The 20,326-nt window shown below is 41.5% G+C and overlaps 1 protein-coding gene across 4 annotated transcripts; it reads right to left on the bottom strand.

The window, feature by feature from the left end:
• Positions 1-1,198: 1,198 nt before the first annotated feature.
• Positions 1,199-18,438, bottom strand: hsd3b7 (hydroxy-delta-5-steroid dehydrogenase, 3 beta- and steroid delta-isomerase). Of its 4 annotated transcripts, none has more exons than XM_027015712.2 (7): positions 17,508-18,438; positions 16,996-17,164; positions 13,844-13,999; positions 10,389-10,497; positions 3,623-3,722; positions 2,543-2,705; positions 1,199-2,011 (listed from the first exon to the last, which is right to left on the bottom strand). In XM_027015712.2, the coding sequence occupies exons 2-7, from the start codon at positions 17,153-17,155 to the stop codon at positions 1,596-1,598; spliced, it is 1,104 nt and encodes a 367-aa protein (XP_026871513.2). In that variant the 5' UTR covers positions 17,156-17,164; positions 17,508-18,438; the 3' UTR covers positions 1,199-1,595. The 4 variants fall into 4 exon arrangements, with proteins under 4 accessions (XP_026871513.2, XP_026871511.2, XP_035386332.1 ...); XM_027015710.2 differs by having other exon boundaries at positions 16,996-17,209; positions 17,508-18,101; XM_035530439.1 differs by having other exon boundaries at positions 16,996-17,617; positions 17,728-18,101.
• Between the last annotated feature and the right edge of the window lie 1,888 nt (positions 18,439-20,326).

The raw sequence follows: 20,326 nt of genomic DNA, 5'->3' as shown, positions 1-20,326 counted from the left end.
CTGCCAAATGACATACATGTAAATAATGAATGAATGAGTTTTCTTTGTTGACAAATAGATTACCTGGGTGATCATCCCCATAGGATGCTTAAAACAGTTTTCTGTCCCTTTTCCCTTTGCTTTATTAGCCTAGACAGCTAGTTATCTTTATCTGCCACGAATCATTTGTGCTCATTTTGGCTTGGTTGCATTGTTATGATTGTTGTTATAGTGATGCTAGTGAATTCAATACTCCTGGTCCCTGACATCATATTGGCACAAAATGAAACTGCATAACTATTTTGGACATTCTGGGGAAGGTCCTGTTAAAAACACGGGTTCCTAGCAACGGACGACCACTCCCTGTGGTCAGATGGCAGGATGATGTGCAGTATATTTATGTGGAAGCAGCTGGCAAGAGCTATTCATTGTCATCCAAGTTTGCTTTGGAGGTTTTTGCGATGTTGGAATTCATGAAGATATTGGCTAGAACATTTGCTGACATCCTGTGTGATCTCTTCATCAAAAAATGTCAAGGGTTGTATGCGATAGAAAAAAAGTATCTATTAAAATAGTTTGATCACTTAAGGATCCTCATTAGTTTTGACACAAAACTACTCAAATTCACATATTCATTTGCACCTGTATTTAATAATATCAAATTTTCACTGAAGTTAGAGAACATCTTGGTTTGGTTTGCAAAATCAATCAACAAACTTTTATTTAGCCTCAGAGTACACTGAGGTGATGCTCATTTGCAATGTAGCTGAGTAATAGTTCAAAAACGTAATAAGACAAAAATGAAGAGAGTTAATAAAAATAATAAGAAAAGTTAATTAATCAATAAATTAAAACGGAATATGTGGCCTAGTTGGTCTGGTTAAATCTGTTCCTAAATATTTAATTTACATGAAATACGAATACTTAGCATAAATATACTTATGGAATTAAAAATGTAGTTTACTTACATTTTCTGAATAAATATTCATATAATTACACTAAGCAAATCAAAGTGTTGTCTGTAAATAATAAATGCTATGCTACTTGTTTTAATTTAGGCTTATTTGTCTCTCTCTCTCTCTCTGTATATATGTATATATATATATATATATATATATATATATATATATATATATATATATATATATATATATATATATATATATATATATACACACACACACACACACACACACACACACACACACACACACACACACACACACACACACACAATACTGAATACCTATGAAAACAAAAAAAAGAATTAAAAAGTAATACAAATGACAAATTCATGCATACAATAACTAATATATATGTTCTCTTATTGAATTATTAAGGTTACTGAGGTGTCCATATTCTTCAAACAACTAACACTGTATAGTTGTGCTATACCCTCGTTGTTGCGTCTTGTGCATAGCCAGCTCTTAAACATGTGGTAGCACCAGAAAAAACTGTAATGTCTGCTTGGAATGAGAAAAATGTATATCAAAACAAACACATCAAAGCAGGATTTTCATTCACAAACCACTAGTCATGCTAAAACCCCTCCTAGTGCCATCTGTACCCAGCTCCCTCCCACCCAGTCCCTGGGCCAAGGGCCCGGCTCACCAGCCTCACATGTCCTTGGCTGAGGTGTCATGTGGGAAGGTGTCCACCCAGCTCTGGGTGCGGGCGTGACACTGCTCCCAGCTGTACAGCGGGCGGTATTGGAAGTGGCGCTGGGCCTTGTCGGAGTGCACGGTGAACGACGTGCGGGCCACGGCCAGCGTGTAGCGGTTCAGCAGCGGTGTGAACTTGCACAGGGGCTGCAGCAGCCAGTGCAGCAGGTCGTTCAGACAAGCGATGAACCACAGCACGCAGAAAGGCATTTGCACGACCCGGAAGTTGAAGGCAGACAGGAACTGCATGTTGAAGTCCTCATAGCTCTTGTATGGCGAGTCGTCGTAGCAGAAGTAGACCTCGCCTCCAAGCCGCTCTGGATGCCGACGAAGCGCACGGGCTGCCAACAGATGCATCCATGCAACATTGCCTAGGCAACACACACCCACAAATAAAACAACAATCCAGTTACCGAAGGCCAAATGAGATTAAGCGGTTGTGCTAGTGGGCTGATAAAGTTAAGTAACAAAGGCTTTAAAGTTTATGACTATATATATGATTATTACCCTTCCCGATCACTAATCTGGCAAAAGCAGACATTAATATTATTCCTTGGCAGACAAATCTTCTGTTTAAAATCCAAGTCAAGAGTCATTTTTGACAACAGAGCGAGTAGTGGAAAACAACACTCTGGAAAATCCCGTCTGAATCATTCTGAAAACCTGCAGGGTGGATTCGGAATTTTTGGCAGGTTGAGGTTTTGAGCCTTACACAGGCTGTTCATACATACAGGATAGCACACCGCACACATGCTGTTGCCATCTGCACAAAGCCAGAGTCTAATTACCTCATGGCCTACTCAGCCTAGTGTTACACATGTAACCAAATATGGGTTTGGTCACAAAGGAAGCTTATAGCCTGTATTGCAACATTTTAATAACATTATGGCCAAGCAGTTCACCTGCATACACGCGTCCATGCTCTGTGTCTCTGGGCACTCCTCTCATTAGCCACCCCCCAGTGCGAACCCCCATCTGGTAAAATTCCTTCATCAACTGGTGGTTCTCCCCATAGATACCTGTGGGTCGCAGGGCACATGTATACAGAGTCCCGCCTCCTTTTATCTGAGAGAGAGAGCGCGAGAGCGAGAGAGAGCGCGCGAGAGAGAGCGAGAGAGAGCGAGAGAGAGCGAGAGAGAGAGAGAGAGAGAGAGGCAAATGAATGAATCTGTTGTGGGCGGTGTATAAAAGCATAGGGTGAGATGGTGAAATGCATAAACTCCATTAGCTGATGCTGGATGTGTTGTTTCTCATTAGCCCTGCAAGGTTTTGCTTTGCTGTTTTTGGGCACACTGGAAGTTCTTGTTGGACAAACAAGGCACAAATGAGGTCGATCACTCTTGTGCAAACTATTCAGAGAAAAGATGTACTTAAGGGAGAGCAGGGAGACATCAGACAGACAGCGTTCTGGAATGAAGGGAATGGAAAGGTCTACTCAAATCTCTTACAGGGCAACTCTACTAATTGGAGTCAGCCGTGTGTGGGGGGGGGACGGAAATAGCCACGCTCTGTACTCAGAACCTTTCAGCCTTCCAGTGCTTCCATGTAAAATGGAGCCCAGTCTGATTAAACTGAGAATCAGATGGAAGTGGGCCTACAATCCTGAAACCAACATTTTTATATAAAAATCGACCTCATTTGTGCCTTGTTTGTCCAACAAGAACTTCCAGTGTGCCCAAAAACAGCAAAGCAAAAAAACAAAACAAAAAAACCCCCAGTAAACCAAGAATGAGCTGGTTGGTTTACCAATGGTCTTGTCAAGCCCAGCAGCCAACATACTCAACATTTTTATCTTGCAGGGCTAATGAGAAACAACACATCCAGCATCAGCTAATGGAGTTTAAGTATTTCACCATCTCACCCTATGTTTTTATACACCACCCACAACAGATTCATTCATTTGTCTCTCTCTCTCTCTCTCTCATATATATATATATAATATAAAATATAAATGTGTGTGTGTGTGTGTGTATGTGTAGTACCTTTGTTCCATTCGCCTGCAGCACTAGATTCTCTGCTGCAGCTTTGCTCCTGGGGTACGGCATTTCATGGATAACGTTATATGGCGTGTCCTCATCACCCCTGTATTAACGGAATGGACATGCCACTTAGTGTCAGCTTCCAAACCATGGATGGGCCAGGGTGCAATGGCATAGGAAGGTAGAAGTGATGAGATGTGTTGCAAATGAAATCGCTGCAATCAGAGGCTTATGCTTTATGTGAGTGAGCATACGTGCCTCTGAGGCACATTGGGAATACAATAAGTCATAAAAGTATGCTTTGATGTCAGGCTTATCTGATGCTAGTCTGCAGAGGTGGGGCTTCAATTTAATGTCCAACGCACACAAACATTATCCTAGAATAACACATTTTTGGAAATCAGGAAATACGTGATGTTAGAGTAATGTTTAATAATAACTACATCAATGTGTGTGTGTGTGTGTGTGTGTGTGTAAGGTTATTTGTTGTTAGCATGGGGTAAGGAGTTGAGATCTAGTCTCTTCAGGACACCTCTCACACACACAAAAACAGTGAATAAAAACAAAATTTAAACTGCCTGGTAATTCCTTCCTTCATTCTCCATTCAAATTTCCAAGGGACATATAAAGTTGAAGAGAGAATATGGAATGCATTTAGCCCTAGATTCCTTCTTGTGGACAATATCCTGCTTGTGAATTTGGGTGTTGAGTGTATGAACCTATTATTTTCTCCCAGACATGCTGGCTATTGGAAAATCTGCATTTCCTCTATATACTAGCCTGTTGGGCAAGGAAACAGATGGACAGAGCAGCAGAAAAGGATGCAAGATGTCACCTACATCTGTGAGACCTCTGTTATTCGGGGTGCCAGCAACAGACTGAGTCGTGTATTGCTCATTTCTCGATTTTCAAGACTTTATCGATCCTGTTTTTTCATCTTACACACTTTGCCGTTTGAAAAGATAACTTCATGTTCAAAATTATGATATGAGGGCAATTCAATACATCTTCCTCCTCGTTATGTTTTTAAAAACTATTACAAAATAAAATTTGAAATGTAATGATTCTATACTAAGTCTGCGTAATGACTATTAGATCCTGGAAAGTGATTTTGGAAAGTGATTTAAGTTTTGTAATAACTGGTTGTTAAATGCCTACTGAATTCTTACAGGCTTTATTTTGCAGTACTTAGTAAGGCTTGTCCACCAGTCTGTTCAAAGCTCTAATATGATGCTTTGGACATGTGTAGTAAGTCTGTTGAGTTTTGTTCTGTTCCAAACCCAATTAAATATTCATATTTTACCAAACATACAACAATGAGCCCAACACTACACTCCAACATTATTGGCAAAAACTTCTAAAAGTGAAAATTCCTCAAAAAACATTTAGACAATTGTCAGACTCAATCTAGTGATTCAAAATTGATTTGTCTGACTCAAATCTGATGAAGACTAGATAAATTAGTATAAAATAGTGAAAAAACATTTCACATATGGGAATTGGGTTAAAACGTAAGGCCTTTTTGTTTGGCTTGAGCTAACAAATTCTGAGCTACAAGAGATTTTTCTCTCCATCCTTCACAATGCGGGAGATTTGGGTAAATGAAATTTATTTTTAAAATAACTTTGAAAAATGGTTAACTACTAGTTGATCCCTGTTGATCAAGACTAATGAAAACTAGCAGACAATCCCAGAAGAATCATGAAGTGTCTCTATGAATGTAAATAGTGCTTGTATAACTTAATGCTTTATGAGTTGTTTAACCACTTTCTAAACATTTACGTATAGTATATATACACACACACACTTAATTTTTCATTCATATGTAGAATGAAAAATTGTGCTTGTAGTACTAGTAAATGAAAGAAGTTGTGTGTTAAGGTTGCTTGTGTGGCACTGTGACGATGTCAAAAGCTTAAAAGATTTTTATTAACTAGGCCATATAATTAGTTTAGCAGTAGGGTTTATTTAGTGCTTTGTATTTGGTGAGATGAGAAGACAGAGCTGACTATGCATGTGAAGTTAACTACTCCTGAACCACACACCAATGGAAATATGCTAAGGTAAGACATTGTGTAATCACTAATATTAGCTTGTATATGAAATTATATTACCTCAAAATATAAGAATTTTATGATATTCATCTTGTCTAATCATTTTCTGTTGGCAATACCCCATAGGTTAGATAGCATTCTAACATTAGCTAATTAAGATAGGACAAGCTAGCTAGGTAGTTACCCATTAGCTTTGAATAGTCTGCTTGCCTCATAGACAATCAAAATTAGGATTTTCAAAGAAACTAAACTCTATAGTATGTGTAGAATAGGCCTGTACTCATCTATGGATAATAAAGAACAGATAACTGTCGTTTCTAGCTAAAGATCTCATTCTAGCTAACCTTAAGCTAGATCAGTTAGAATTGATTTAAACTAGTTTAATGGGTTGCTCAAAAGTTACGATACTGGACCAAAAAAACAAATGACATAAATAAATAAGTAGATAGATTTGACAGTTGCCGGTTCAAGCCCCCACCATCACCAAGCTTCCGCTGTTGGCCCCCTGAGCAAGACCCTTAACCCTCGATTGCTTCAAGTGCATTTGGTCACAATTATAAATCGCTTTGGATAAAAACATCTGCTAAATGCCATAAACGTAGAAGTTATTTATGGCATTTAGCTGACAGGCCAAGGCAGTTTACAAACAGAGAATGGAGGATCACTTTCACATCCAGACCCAGTGTGCATGGCGAGATATATGGCACATCACAAATTACGAGGACGGAATCAGATTAACTAACTACCAGCAGTAGTACCCAGCTGCCAGAACACGAACACGAACACGAACGAACACACACACACACCGCAGAGGTCGCATGCACACTCCGTAGTATCAACATATAGAGAGCAGCTGGACCGGATGGAGTGCTAGGACTGATTCCACGGAGTAAGGTGCAGTGCTGACAAACATCTTCAGCCTATCCCAGCACAGTGCACTGTCCCCATTTGCCTAAAATCATCTGAAATGGCACCAGTCCTAAATCAGAAAGCTATAACCTGCTTTAATGATTACAAGCTGGTGGCATTATCACTAGTAATTGATGCCACTGCCATTGTTCTCCATATTGTACTGCTCCACCTAGAACCTCGGGAGTAGTGCAAAACTTATTCTAGCAAATATTTATTCTGTAAATATACACGCACTATTTATCAAAAGCCTATGGCCTTCCAAGTGCACAGGATGTAAACAGACACCCACATGTCAATTGTATACATCTCTAAATGTATATATTTTTAGCTATATTATTTATTCTGTAGATTTTTAAACACAAGAGCTCTGTCAAGTTTTCGTCGTACACATAGTTCCATGACAATAAAGAAATCTTAATCTTAATCCCACAGCAAGCAACACTTGTTTGCCACATGCTCAGTGCCTTTCCTGTCCACATATCGAGGCGTCATACAGGGAGAGCCTGTCTGCTGTGAGATAAGCAGTCATGAAGTCTTCCACGAAATCAGGGGCCCAGAGATTCCTTATCGTTCTTTTAACGTTCAAGTCCACACGCAAACTAAATAAATAGCAATATAATCATTTCTTGTTGATGTTCTGACCTTGACCCTAGTTTCTAACATGTTAATCATGTAGTATGGTTACCTTACCTGTTCTTAATAAAGAATGCATGAAGCTCTCTAAGATTTTACAGTGACATAAAAAATTAGGCTAAATAAAATACGTTAATTGTGTGGCATTCTGTGATCTGAGCTTTGCTTTTGAAACTGTTGGATAGGGCTGTTGTCAACTGGCAAATGCAGCGTTATGCTCGGCTTGGATAGGTGACAAAACTGTTCTCATTAGCCTCCCCAGAATTTCTCATCATAGACAACCTGTATAACTGGTATAGTTTCATTTCAGTAGTTGTAAAGAACAAGTAGGACTACAAGTCAGTTCATACAGTTGGGCCTCACTGTGGTTTTGTGGTTGAATTATTTGACATTTGCCCCCCAAAAAATTGGACTTTTGCCCGAAATGTTTAGTACAGTGGAGCATTAGTAGAAGATTAACTCTTTATTGGGAGTAATGCACGATGGTCCGGACTGTTTGTACTCAGGCTAGGCGCAATGTCTGCTTTTAAGTAAGCATATTTGTCTACCGTCTTCACAACAGTAAGGTCAGGGAGGCTGTAGTGAATATACGACTATGCTGCTGAGCTGTTTGCATTATTCTGTGTCACTTTGGTTATGATTCAAGAAAGTACATAACACTTCTATAATTCACTTTTGGCCATTTCTTCACATCATTCCCCCATTCCCCCTTTTATGAACAAAGGATTACGTCAAACATCATCATTCATCTTTAACATTCTTTTGGTATGCGTCCATGCTTTTGCTGTTAGTGAGTCTGGTATTTACTGCATACATTTCAAATATAAAGAAATGAGGATGCCTTAGAAGCTCTTAACTAGCCCCAGATGGTTTGTGCCAAGCCTCAGATGATTTCAAACCCTGGACGTGGACCAGACTGGACCAGGGACAACACTTAGCGGCAAACTTTCTGGAGAATGTATGAAAGGCTCAGTTCATTACCAACATCCTCGACATTCTTCTCGGCTGAGTGAACAGACTGGGATTGGAGGGAGCAGTAGTTTCTGGATGCAGGCATGCTTTATGACAGCCAGAAACGAACACACCTGCAGTGCCAGGAACAGAATGGTGCAACTGACACTACAAATCCACCTACACGGTGCTATTTTTGTGCTTTCCCATTCAAAAACACACTCATGTTACGACCTCCCCACGACCTTATCCGACTGTCAAGCCTCAGATTCAGGAGGAATAATGTGGATTCCGTCCTGGCCAAAAATCTGAGGACCCGCTCTTTCTCCTCTTCCAGATAGTTGAGGGGGCATTGGAATTTGCCCCTGCAGTATACATGTGTGCTGTGAATCTGGAGATGACCATTTGCCCAGAAGAGTATCGGGGCTGCTAATGCCGGCCATTTGGTCTACGCACTCTCAGAATGAGGGCGGTGTCCACATGTTAAGTCAAGCTTGTTCAGTGTGCTGGACTCCCAAGGGTGTGCTTTGGCCCACTCCTATTTATGATAATTATGGTCAGAGCTGCAGGGTGTATCCAAGAACAAGCGAGCAGGGTTCTTGCAGGGATGGGGCAACAAGGAGATGTATTGCTGCTATTTTTGGACGATGTTACCTTTCTGTCTTTCTCGTAGGGAGGTCTTCAGTGGCACACTTGAGCAGTTTGCAGCCGATCATGAAGCTGACAATACGTGGCTCAGAATCTTCAGTAATCAGGCCAGGCTTATCCCCTGAAAGTGTATGACACACTCCCTATGTGGGCGAGAACCTCCCCCAAGTGGAGGAGCAGAACTGCTGCTTTTCCACATTGAGCAGAAAGATACCCCACTTACCTTCCACTTCAGGTATACCAGGCACGTGAACCGAGTGGAGGCCACAAGGCTGACCCAGGACCTGATGGAAGGATTGCACCCCCCAGCTGGCCTGGGCTTGCCTGGGGAAGCCCAAGAGGAGCAGAAGGAAGTGGCTAAGGATAGCCCAGTGGCTAAGGATAGCCCAGTGGCTAAGGATAGCCACTTGGGCCTCTTTGCTCACACCATTGCCACTGCAACTGTGAAAGGGTATTGCCTCGTTATCATCTAATAGCAATGGAACGCAAATGTTGGAAAATCACTAGGCATGGCGGAAATAGGATGTAAAGCTTGGCTTAGGCAAGTCTGATATTAGCCATTTTTGCTCTCAGCCGGACTGAAGCCCTCATCTCTCCTTGTATGACTCAGCTGCGAGCTGGACTTGGCACATGTGCGCTGGCCAAAGAGAGAGCCTGGTCTGAACCACCTGGACCACTTGTGCTGCTGTGATGGCAGCCGCATTCTGTTTCTGCTCCGTTTCAAGAAAGGCTAGAGAACACAGTCTCAGTTTGTTGGGGTACTTGCCATCACTGGGCCTTTTCTCTCTCATTATACAATTTATTTCCAATTATTCTAAAACAAGTTCAGACCAGACAGTGTGGATCCTACTCTCTCATACAACACAGATCAAAGCCTCCAGACTTTGAGGCAATATTGAATCCTCAAATACATTCAAACTTTTTTTTTTTGGGGGGGGGGGGGGGGGGGGTAATGGGTTTGATACGAACACATTTCCCCTTCTCTGGCAATGTCTGCCATGTGTTCCTTTGCTTTGGTTTCTTTCTGTTGTTTTTTCGTTTCGGTTGCCCTTGATGTTTCACCTGTGTTTAATTTTCTACCCCTCCCTTAATCCGCTCCAGGTGGTGGTTGTTGATGCTCTGTGCTTACATAGTCTTTGTGGCTGTAGTACCTTTGTCAGGTACTGTCACCACTGTCATTATCCTGATATTTAAGCTTTAGGTTACACTGCTGTTCTCCATGTCACATCTTTGGTTTTTAGTTCGGGGGGGATTGCACTCTTTTCATGTTTTTGTTTTGTCTTCTAGTTCCCTCACTCTTTTTCACACCCTTAAAATTGTATGCTGGAGAAAGACTGGTCTAATCCATGCAGAACTGCAACCCTGCTGGAATCTAGCAGGCTGCGGAACATCAAAGCTACTAACGGAACATCGGCAGAGTTCACGACCTGGTGAAATGTTCACATCCTTCTTATCTTTTTAAGATTCCTCTGGCACTAGTGATTAAATCCTTCATATCTGACACTGACCAGGGCTTCCAAGGGGGAAAAGGGGCCGTAAAGCGCAGCAAGAGCTTCGAAAAACAACTGTACCTGATAAATGTGTCGCCTTTCACGTTGGGCCCAACCACCTCCATGCTGCTTGTGTAGATCAAGTGCTGAATTCCAAGCTCAACACAGGCACTCAGGACATTCTTTGTTCCTGGAGAGACACAGAGGCTGAAGCAACATACACACACATTCGCATGGTGACTGTACAAAAAGACTGCAGTACCCGTCCAAAATCTGAATACACGCGCAGCCCCACCCCCAAAATGTGCCAGTGTTTTATACTGTATGTATTTCTATAACTGCTCAACAATAAAGAACAGTACCCAAAACAAAAGATGTGACGTTTCAAAATAATGCCAAAGAACATAAAAATAGTCTGTATGCAGATCTTGTTTGTGAGGCTTTGCTCTACAGTGGAGGCGGTAATGATATTATAGCCATGTACTCTTCTGGGGTAAGAGTGGGAATTCACTTAACATTATTGTTATAGTTAAATAGTAATTTAATGTATCTTTTCATTTTGAATCAGTTAATTTTATAATGTTAACAGTGAAAAACGTTTGACTGTTTGGTTAACCAAAATGAAGACTTGCATTTAAAAGTTAACGCAGTAGATTACGACGTTATAAAGTTTTAGAATCGGATTCTACTCAACTAGCTTTATTCAATACCCATCTATTTCACCTGGTAACTATTTTTGTTATGTCATATGTTGTAAACATATAATTGTGGTACAGTTCAGGTCGTATACTTGTAGGTGAGGCAGGTCTGAGAGGGGAGGGGAACAGAGAGAGGAGATGAGTCTGAGCTCAGGGTAGATCGTGAGTCTGAGCTCAGGGTAGATCGTGAGTCTGAGCTCAGGGTAGATCGTGAGTCTGAGCTCAGGGTAGATCGTGAGTCTGAGCTCAGGGTAGATCGTGAGTCTGAGCTCACCATCATGCCCCTTCTTTTCTACATGTCCAACAACCATCACAACAGCTGATGACGAAAAGATTCCTCTGGCCGTCGGAATCAGGAAGCCTGACTTGATGGCTGTGCTGTTTGGGATGAACTCGGCATAACTGTCCTGTCACTAACAAAGTAACACAAGACCATGGGAAGTTCACATGCAGAATTTGCAATTATTTAACAATACACCATGACTGAAGTCAGATATGTGCTATTTGAAGTGATGGGCACCCACTGCCTCAAACAGGCCGTTTCTTAGCGGTTTGACCCAGATACTTCTCTTCCTCCTAACTTAAGCACTTAAGCACTCTGGACTCTAGGTCTTTTGTAGCAATTCTTCCAGTTAGGTCCGCATCATGCAATCTCCTGTGATCTAATCATGTTGAAACACTTTTTGTAGTGTTTAACTGTGCTTGTATTTTGTGAGCCGTTAATCAGAAATTTTCCAAACTCAGGAGTCCAAAGAACAGGTTCATAGATCACCTCTAGCCACTAATGCCTATCCCCAAATAAAGGCAGGATGGATTTAGCAGGGAGAAAGTAGATGGAAAGAATGCAGAAGTTTTGCAAGAAAGGCAGAAAACCAATTTTATGAGTTCAGATATTTTGGGTGGAGGAGTATACCGTATTCTCATTATGAAGCCACTTTAAAATCACTTTAAGAAAACGATTTACTTGTGACCAAATTAAAAGCTCTGAAGCAAGCCGGACAGAGAGGGGGTCAACCTGATGGACCTCACTGACCAAGACAGTAAAGAATGCGAGTTTGTTGTTTTCTTTTTAAATATTGCATGGAAGAAAAGGCCAAAAGACTCAAACAATTATGCTTCCCATTTTTTTTTGGTGCTTTGCAAGCAGAATGGTGATTGGCTTTGAAAAGCTTTTTGATGTGGTTTGGTATTAGCGTTGAGAGCAGGTGGAAACCGCTGGCTCCTGCCAGTCAGAAGTTCACACCTTTAATTTGAGATCAATTGCAGAATGGAACTCCCACCACAACACAGCTGCGTCTGAAAAACACGTACCTGCTCAACACCCCAGCAGAATGCACACAGTCACGTACTTGCATGAACACACGCACACACACACACACACACACACACACACACACACACACACACACACACACACACACACACACACACACACACACACACACACAATCATTTAATCAGAATCTTTCAAGCCAAGCACCTGTCTGTATTTCAGCCAAATTCCAACTCTCCTCTTGGCGGGTCTGTTTACCTCATTTTTCAGTGTAAGTCACGTAGTCCTTTTTACTCCACACTTTAAGATACTACATTTTTCTTTAATATTTTCACTCATAACCCACTTTGATAAAAAAAAAACTTTTTAAATATTAGAAACAGCCTGTGAGAGTTAGAGACAATAGCCCATCCTTTGCCAACTGTGATGCGAGTTTGCCAACCTAGAATGGTCTTCAACAACGGGTCCTTTCACTGAATTACCGTATGCTAAGTAGGTGTTTGGCAGAAGGATACTGTCAGCTCAGCAGCAACGTGTAAAAACTAGAGATAGTTCTGATCTGACACCTATACTGGTATTGGCCCAACTCCAGCAGTACATGCTGAAATGGGAGAAGAAACCCAAACAGTTCTTATGCGGTTGTGTAACAAATCTGTTCTGATATATTATGTGGTGTTACACAACTGCTTCACTGTAGAGCAAAGTAGTTAATGCACTAAGAGTTACTGTGTCTAGATTAATGTTAACGTAAGAACAGCAAGTTATAAGGCAGCTATACGGCTCTGGACGCATATACTTGTGATGAAATAAGGCCGTCACTTAAATAACAGCAGCCAGTCAGCAGTGGTCCTGCAGTCATGCACTCAGAGCAGCATATAGGCTTGCTGACCATAGATATGTACAGCCTGTAGCTATAACTCAAAATGCACTTAGTAGCCAGTGTGTGTAGATGCAAATTAGGTTTTTCTAATTAAATACTTTTGATGAGGTGTTGTGTATTTCTCTCTGTGTGTGTGTGTGTGTATATATATATATATATATATATATATATATATATATATATATATATAGATAGATAGATAGATAGATAGATAGATAGATAGATAGATAGATAGATAGATAGATAGATAGATAGATAGATAGATAGATAGATAGATAGAGAGAGCAAAAACTTATATACACAGTCAGAGAACTCACAAAGATAGAACTGTACTGTCAGCAGGGTACCAAATGTCACCCACTGAAGAACACAGAGAAAGAGAAAGGCTCCAGTTTCACTGAGGTCGTTTAGAACACAACCCCTTACCGACACTGACTTCTCAAATGAGCTGTTATACACGCAGAGACTCATCACAGTGTGGGAGGAGGTACTGTGAACCCATACCCTCCACTTTTACTGCTACTAAAAGTCATTTACCCCCTTTTTCCTGGTACCATGCGGTTCCTGTCAGCTGCATCACAGTGTCTTCATTTCTTGTCAGCTGTATCAGGCAGCACAATCTCTTTGCACCAACCTAGTCTTTCCTTCTTCATGTTTTACTCTCACCATGGTCATTGTCTCTCACCTTCCACATTGACGGCGTAGATGGTCCTCTCCGGGACTCTGTACCACACGTCCACGAGACTGGCAGCATGGACAACCAAGTCCGCCCCTCGGCAGGCTTCCAGAACGCTCTGGTAGTCTGTTATATCCCCCTGGGTGAGCACCACCTTGATGTGCTCTTGGAGAGAAACAGACAGGATACATATGAACATCACAAGATTACAAAACGCAGAGAGAAAACATTTTCTCTGGAAAGCAACGTTTTGTAAGTGCGTGTGTAGTACTTCCCACCTCACTCAACCTTCCCACAATGCATGTGTAGGAGACTGCTGAGCATGTGGTTGTGTGTGTGGGTGCACGCAGGCGTATATGTAGAAGCCTGCTGCGTGTGCATGCACGCGTGTGTGGGAGTCATGTGCTTGCGTTTTTTCCCTCCCAAATTTCCATGCGGTTTACTTTTATAGTAAACAAAACCTTGCTACTGGTTGTAGAATTTTGAAATTCACCCACAAGCTTCCCTTAACTGGTATACTTCTGCAATGTGGAAGGAAGACCGAATCCACGGCACTCGCAACATGTTTACCGTCATGCAAAGTGATGTTTGCTGAAAAAGGATGTTTGCTTATCAGCATTTGCATCCCTCCTCCTGTCGTCAAGCAATTATTAACAGTTTACATGATCGAGGGAGGTTATAAGGGGTGTACAGCAACATGGTCATCCACGTGGCTAAAAACTCTCGTCTGGCTGACAAACATGTATAAAAACACCCTGTTCCATCCTAGAAATTGAAGGCTTTTCCAGTCACTACAGAAACGCTCCAAAACATCCCAAAGAAGTGAGGAGAAAGTGACTAGCTTGGACAAGACACCAGGAAAAGTCTCTAGCATTCTACTCTTCTTTCATGGAAAAAAGCCATCATACAGATCAGCCATAACATTAAAACTACCTGCCTGATATTGTGTGGGCTTTCCTCATGACACCAGAATAGCTCTGACCCATCGAGGCCCATTCTGGACTGCACAAGACCGTGGAAAGGGTCCTGTGGTATCTGGCACCAAGATGTTAGCAACACATCTGTTAAGTCCTAAGAGTTCCATGAATCAGACTTGTTTTTCCAGCACATCCCACACAGAGCTTTTTTCCATGTTATTTTTTTATTTTATTTTTTTTTTGCAGTATGGCAGGGCACCTTATCCTGCTGAAACAGGCCACTGCCATTAAGAAATACTTAGTACTCGGAGTGCAGCAACATTTATGTATGTGGTAAATATCAAAGTAAAATCCACATGAATGCCAGGACCCCAGGTCTCTCAGCAGAACACTGAGCAGAATATCACACTGCCTCTACCAGCTTGCTTTCTTCTCATACTGCATCCTGGTGCCGTCTCTTCCCCAGGTAAGCGACACACACCTGGCCATCCACATGACGTAAAAGAAACCATCAGACCAGGCCACCTTCTCCATTGCTCCATGGTCCGGTTTTCATGCTCACATGCCCATTGTAGGCATTTTAACCTGCCATCTTGGAGATGCTCTGACCCAGTCATCTAGCCATCACAGTTTGTCCCTTGTTTTTTCTGCTTCAAACACATCTGACAGTTCAGATGTGACAGTTCACTTGTTGTGTAATATATCCCACCCACTGACCGGTTCCATTCTAATGAGAGAATCAATTTTCTTCACTTCACCTGTCAGTGGTTTTAATGTTTGACTGATCATGGTGCGTATATATTATATATTTAGGGAACATTTACATATTTATATATATATACACACACAAGCAGTCATATGTAGAACACAGAACCCACTGGAGCATGCTTCCCCAGTCCTGGTGTTTCAGTAGCCCAGCACTGCATAATTTAGTGTTTTCCTGCTCCCAACACACCTAGTTGAACTAAGTGTTTAAGGTACTTGACTTGTAATCAGAAGGTTGCCAGTTCAAGTCCCACCTCAGCCAAGTTGGAACTGTTGGGCCCCTGAGCCCCTTAACCTTCAATTACTCAAGTTGTACTCAGTCATAGTTGTAAGTCACTTGGATAAAAGTGTCAGCTAAATGCTGTAAATGTTAATGGAATTTCTGATAAAATGCAGAGCCAGGATTAGAACCCAAATTTCAGGACAGAATACAGGACAACAAGTTTGAATCTAAAAATTGCTTAGCAAACTCTCTTTTACATGGGTTGTTTGACATTAAAAACAAACAACATTGCTTCCAAAGATTTACCTAATTTACTCATAACCCCTATCACAATTACACAACAAAAAACAAACTGTGCTGTGAACAAGTCAAAGTGCATTAGGTTAGAGGTCTGCCACTATCCCACAATGTGTGCATAGACCTCACTGAACAATTGCCCACATGCAGGGCGGTACAGACATGACGTGGAAGAGGATGGGATCGGCCCGAGAGTTAAAGCCCAGCACTGACCTTGCTCCATCCCATAAGCCCATAAGAGCCCAGCTCTGTTTATGACGAACAGGCTTTCCTGCAAATGATCCATGTCAAGCCCTCCAATTTGGAAGGAAAAGGGGGTAAAATACCTGTCATGCATTTGGTTTCCAACCAGTTTTAAGATCCTTCTGTCTGGTAATTATATGGCTCCCGTGTTTGCTCTTCTGGGTGAGCCCATGTTTTGCTGCGGTCTTTTGTTCCAGACAGTCAATGCCATTTGCCTATCTTTATTATCTGATTCATAACATATATGGTTTAGGATAAAAGTCTCAAGGACAAGACTTAAATCATAGAACATGTAGAATTTAAATGTCCTGCGCATGATGACTAAACATATCTCCAATATAGGCCACAATATACATGATATGCAAACCTTCCCAACAATTAACCTGGAATGTCCAATTTATTTTTCCAAGAATATTTCAGAAACAAGGCAGACAAAAAGGCATTTCAAATATAACAAACAAAGGAAGTTTTGACAGACGGTTACACAAAAGGATCAAAGCTCAATTCAGCAACAGAACTTTGACTTTGAGTCTCAATTTCATCTGGGTCTGTCACTGGTTAACTGAAATGAGCCATCACGTTATGTCTTAGTTATATGATAAGACAGGCTTATCTTACCTGCCTAACAACACAGAAACTAAGACCTGTAAATATAAAAACCAAGCGTAGGCAGAGTAAATCAGAAAGTTTAAAACAAAACAAAACGTTTCTCTCACCGGTGGTGTAGCTGTGCAGATCTGAATCAATATGCTTGTCAAATAGTCTTATCTCCTTGATTTGGTCTTCTTTCTCCAGCAGAACACGCAGCAGGTGCTGCCCCAGAAAACCGCATCCTCCAGTTATAACGTAGACTAGCCTCGACTCTTCACCGGACATGTTTTTGAACTGGACAGTATCAAACCTTTATCAAACCTCTGAAAGACTCTGGAGCTGGTGAGATAAATAGAGAGGGCTGAGACAGCCAGGATAGCACAAAACGTGACTCCTCCTCTATCTGAATCTGCGACTCTAGCATTACAGCTCGGATTCTTCTCAAGTGTCTGCTTAAAAAGCATCGATTAGGCTAAATGTAAACGAGTGTAGCCTCCATTTCAAAGTTAGATACGACTGCATTTTTGGTTTAGCTAATAGTAGACTTATCGAAATGTTGTCCTTTAAAGCAACAGTAACAAAAAACAAAAAAAAAAGGTTAAAGCAGTTTGCAGGTCAGTCTGAAGATCCATTTTACCTCCTAAATCCGATCCGATTACAGCGCAGGCTACCTAAGCGTCCCGGTAAGAATGTCAGCGCGTCTCTGCTTTCTACTCGTGTCTTGCGTGAAGGTTTTTAAATCTGGAACTGAAACAGAGCGTTTCAAAGGCTGGATCGTGTGGAATGCGAAACTGGAAGAATACTTTAGTTCCGTCTTGTGGTATAAAACAGCGTTAACTTCAGAACTGAATTTTCACCTGAGGAATTTAGTAGAAAATAAGCGAGTAAGAATCGTGGAATTTACAGCGCAGATGCGCGTAATTTGATCGTCGTATAAAACGTATGACCTGATTGTTACGCTGAAATGTGAAACCTACACATCAGCTATTATTTGTGGAATTAAAAAGCCAGGCGTAAACGCAGCCAAGGCGCGCTGTAATCCAATCCTACTTTGATAGCGGGGCACGCCGGAGACGCATTTTAAGGACGGGTGTAAATGTAATCCAGCTAAACTCTACGAGAGTTGCCCATCCGGATAGTATAAAGAGAGTCGAGTCGATCCGGTGAACCCCTCGGTGACTCGTACACAAAGGATTCGTGTCACTACTGGCATCTTCACGAAGTCATTCAGAAGCAAAGTACGTAGACGGTTTGTGGTGCATCATCTCGGCTTGTTTCCTGTTTCCTCTTTCCTTCCTTCCTTCCTTCCTTCACCCAGCCTCTATGGCGACCTTTTTTTGTTGTTCTTTCATTCATTGTGCCCGTAAAAGCACATGGGCATCCGTTCGTGGCATGGATGAACAGTGCAGACGCACACGTGGAGTCACGCTGTTCACCTTGCTGCTGAGCAGGAAGCGCGCGACGCCTAGTCATGACTTTGAATGAGTCGCATTGCAAGGCACGAGAAAGGACAGAGACTCACTAATGATTCTTCCAATAGCTGAATATTGTCTGTGTCTCACAGGGACAGAAGAATAGCTCAACCGAGTCAGAGGTCAGAAGGGCATATCGAGTCCTTTTGTCCCAGTGTGGGAAGCCGTGTGACAGCCATCCAAGCCGACCTCATGATTAGACACTCATGATCGCCTGACACCAGAAAAAGGAATGTCAGGACAGCTGGAGCATTATTAGCACTTAGGTTGATAGGCACTGAGCTTTGCAGTGCTTTCCTCAGTCACAACACAGAACTGCAGCTTTAGGCACGTCGACTGCCAGGGGGGATCCGTTTCATATTTTCTTTTCTTTTGAGGCGAGACCTGCCAAACCTTACTGTGACTAACATTCTATGCAACAGTAACGTACTAGGCATGTAATACCCTCATGGGTGTACTTTTAGCTATAGTTCTGTGCAAAAATAATAGCAATCTAACATCACTAATATATTTAATTACTGATTTTGGCAGAAAAGATAATACAACATGGGGAAAAAATTCATGACTAGGTGTAGCTGAGTAATGGGCAACCAACAGAATCAACAGTCATGCATGCTGCTAATTGGGTGTAATAGACTCATTTAGTGAAAGGGGTGTGTTTACATTAATAGCAGTGTGGAGTTCAATTAGTGAGGTCATTCATTCTATGAAGAAACAGGTGTCAATTATGGCCCTTATTTAAAGGAGGGCAGCAAATGTTGTACCTGCCCTTGCTCAGTGAGTAAAATGGGTCGTTCCACACATTGTAACGAAGGAGAAAGAACTTTGATCAAGAAGTTGACTGGAGAGGGGAAAACATATAAAGAAGTGCAGAAAATAACTGGCTGCTCAGCTAAAACGATCTCAAATCATCTCTTTAAAATGGCAAACAAAGTCCGAAACACGTGGTAGGAAAAGAAATACTACCATCCGCCTAGATCATAGAATAACAAGAATGGCAAAGAAGCATCCAATGATCAGCTCCAGGGAAATCAAAGAAGCTCTTCAGTTACCTGTGAGTATTGCAACAATCAGAAGACGCCTACGTGAAGCCAAACTATTTGAAAGAAATCCTCATAAAGTACCACTGCAGAAAAAAAGATGTGTTGAAAAGGTTACAGTTTGCCAAAGAACACATTGACTGGCCTAAAGAGAAGTGGTGCAACATTCTATGGACAGATGAGAGCAAGATTGTGGCTTTTAGACCCAATAAGAACAGACAGTTTGTGAGACGACCCATAAACGCTGAATTCAAGCCACAGTACACTGTGAAGACTAAAACATGGAAGTGCAAGCATAATGATTTGGGGATGTTTCTCATACTTTGGAGTCGAACCCGTTTATCGCATACCAGGCACCATGGACCAGTTTGAATATATCAAAATACTGGAAGAGGTCATGTTGCCTTATGCTGAAGAAGAATTGCCCTTAAAATGGGTGTCTCAGCAGGCCAACAATCCCAGAAACTGCAGCAAGCGGATAACATCCTGGTTCCAGACCAATAAAATTGATGTTATGAAGTGGCCAGCCCAATCCCCAGACATCAATCCGATTGAGAATTTGTACATGACATCAAAAATGCTGTTTTTGATGTAAAACCCAAGAATTCAGAAAAACTGTGGAATGTAGTCCAGTCATCTTGGGCTGGAATATCTGTTCGCAGGTGTCAGATGTTAGTTGACTCCATGCCACACAGATGTAAAGCAGTTATCAGACATGAAGGCTATACAACTAAATATTAATTCAGTAATCAACAGAAAAGCTAAATCTGTAAACAACTTTCAGTTTATACTGTAAATATTCAAGTTTGTAAATGAAGACACTGCTTTTTTTTTCTTCTTCATTTTCAGTTTAAAAATTGATATTTTGTTCATGTTTTCTTTTGGAATTGAATGTGCAGTGTTCCTAGTGCCTTTGTGTATATGGAAATAAATGCTGTTATGAG

Source organism: Electrophorus electricus, chromosome 1, assembly GCF_013358815.1.
Source record: "Electrophorus electricus isolate fEleEle1 chromosome 1, fEleEle1.pri, whole genome shotgun sequence".
NCBI lineage: Eukaryota > Metazoa > Chordata > Actinopteri > Gymnotiformes > Gymnotidae > Electrophorus > Electrophorus electricus.
This window is presented reverse-complemented; position numbering and strand designations above follow the sequence as displayed.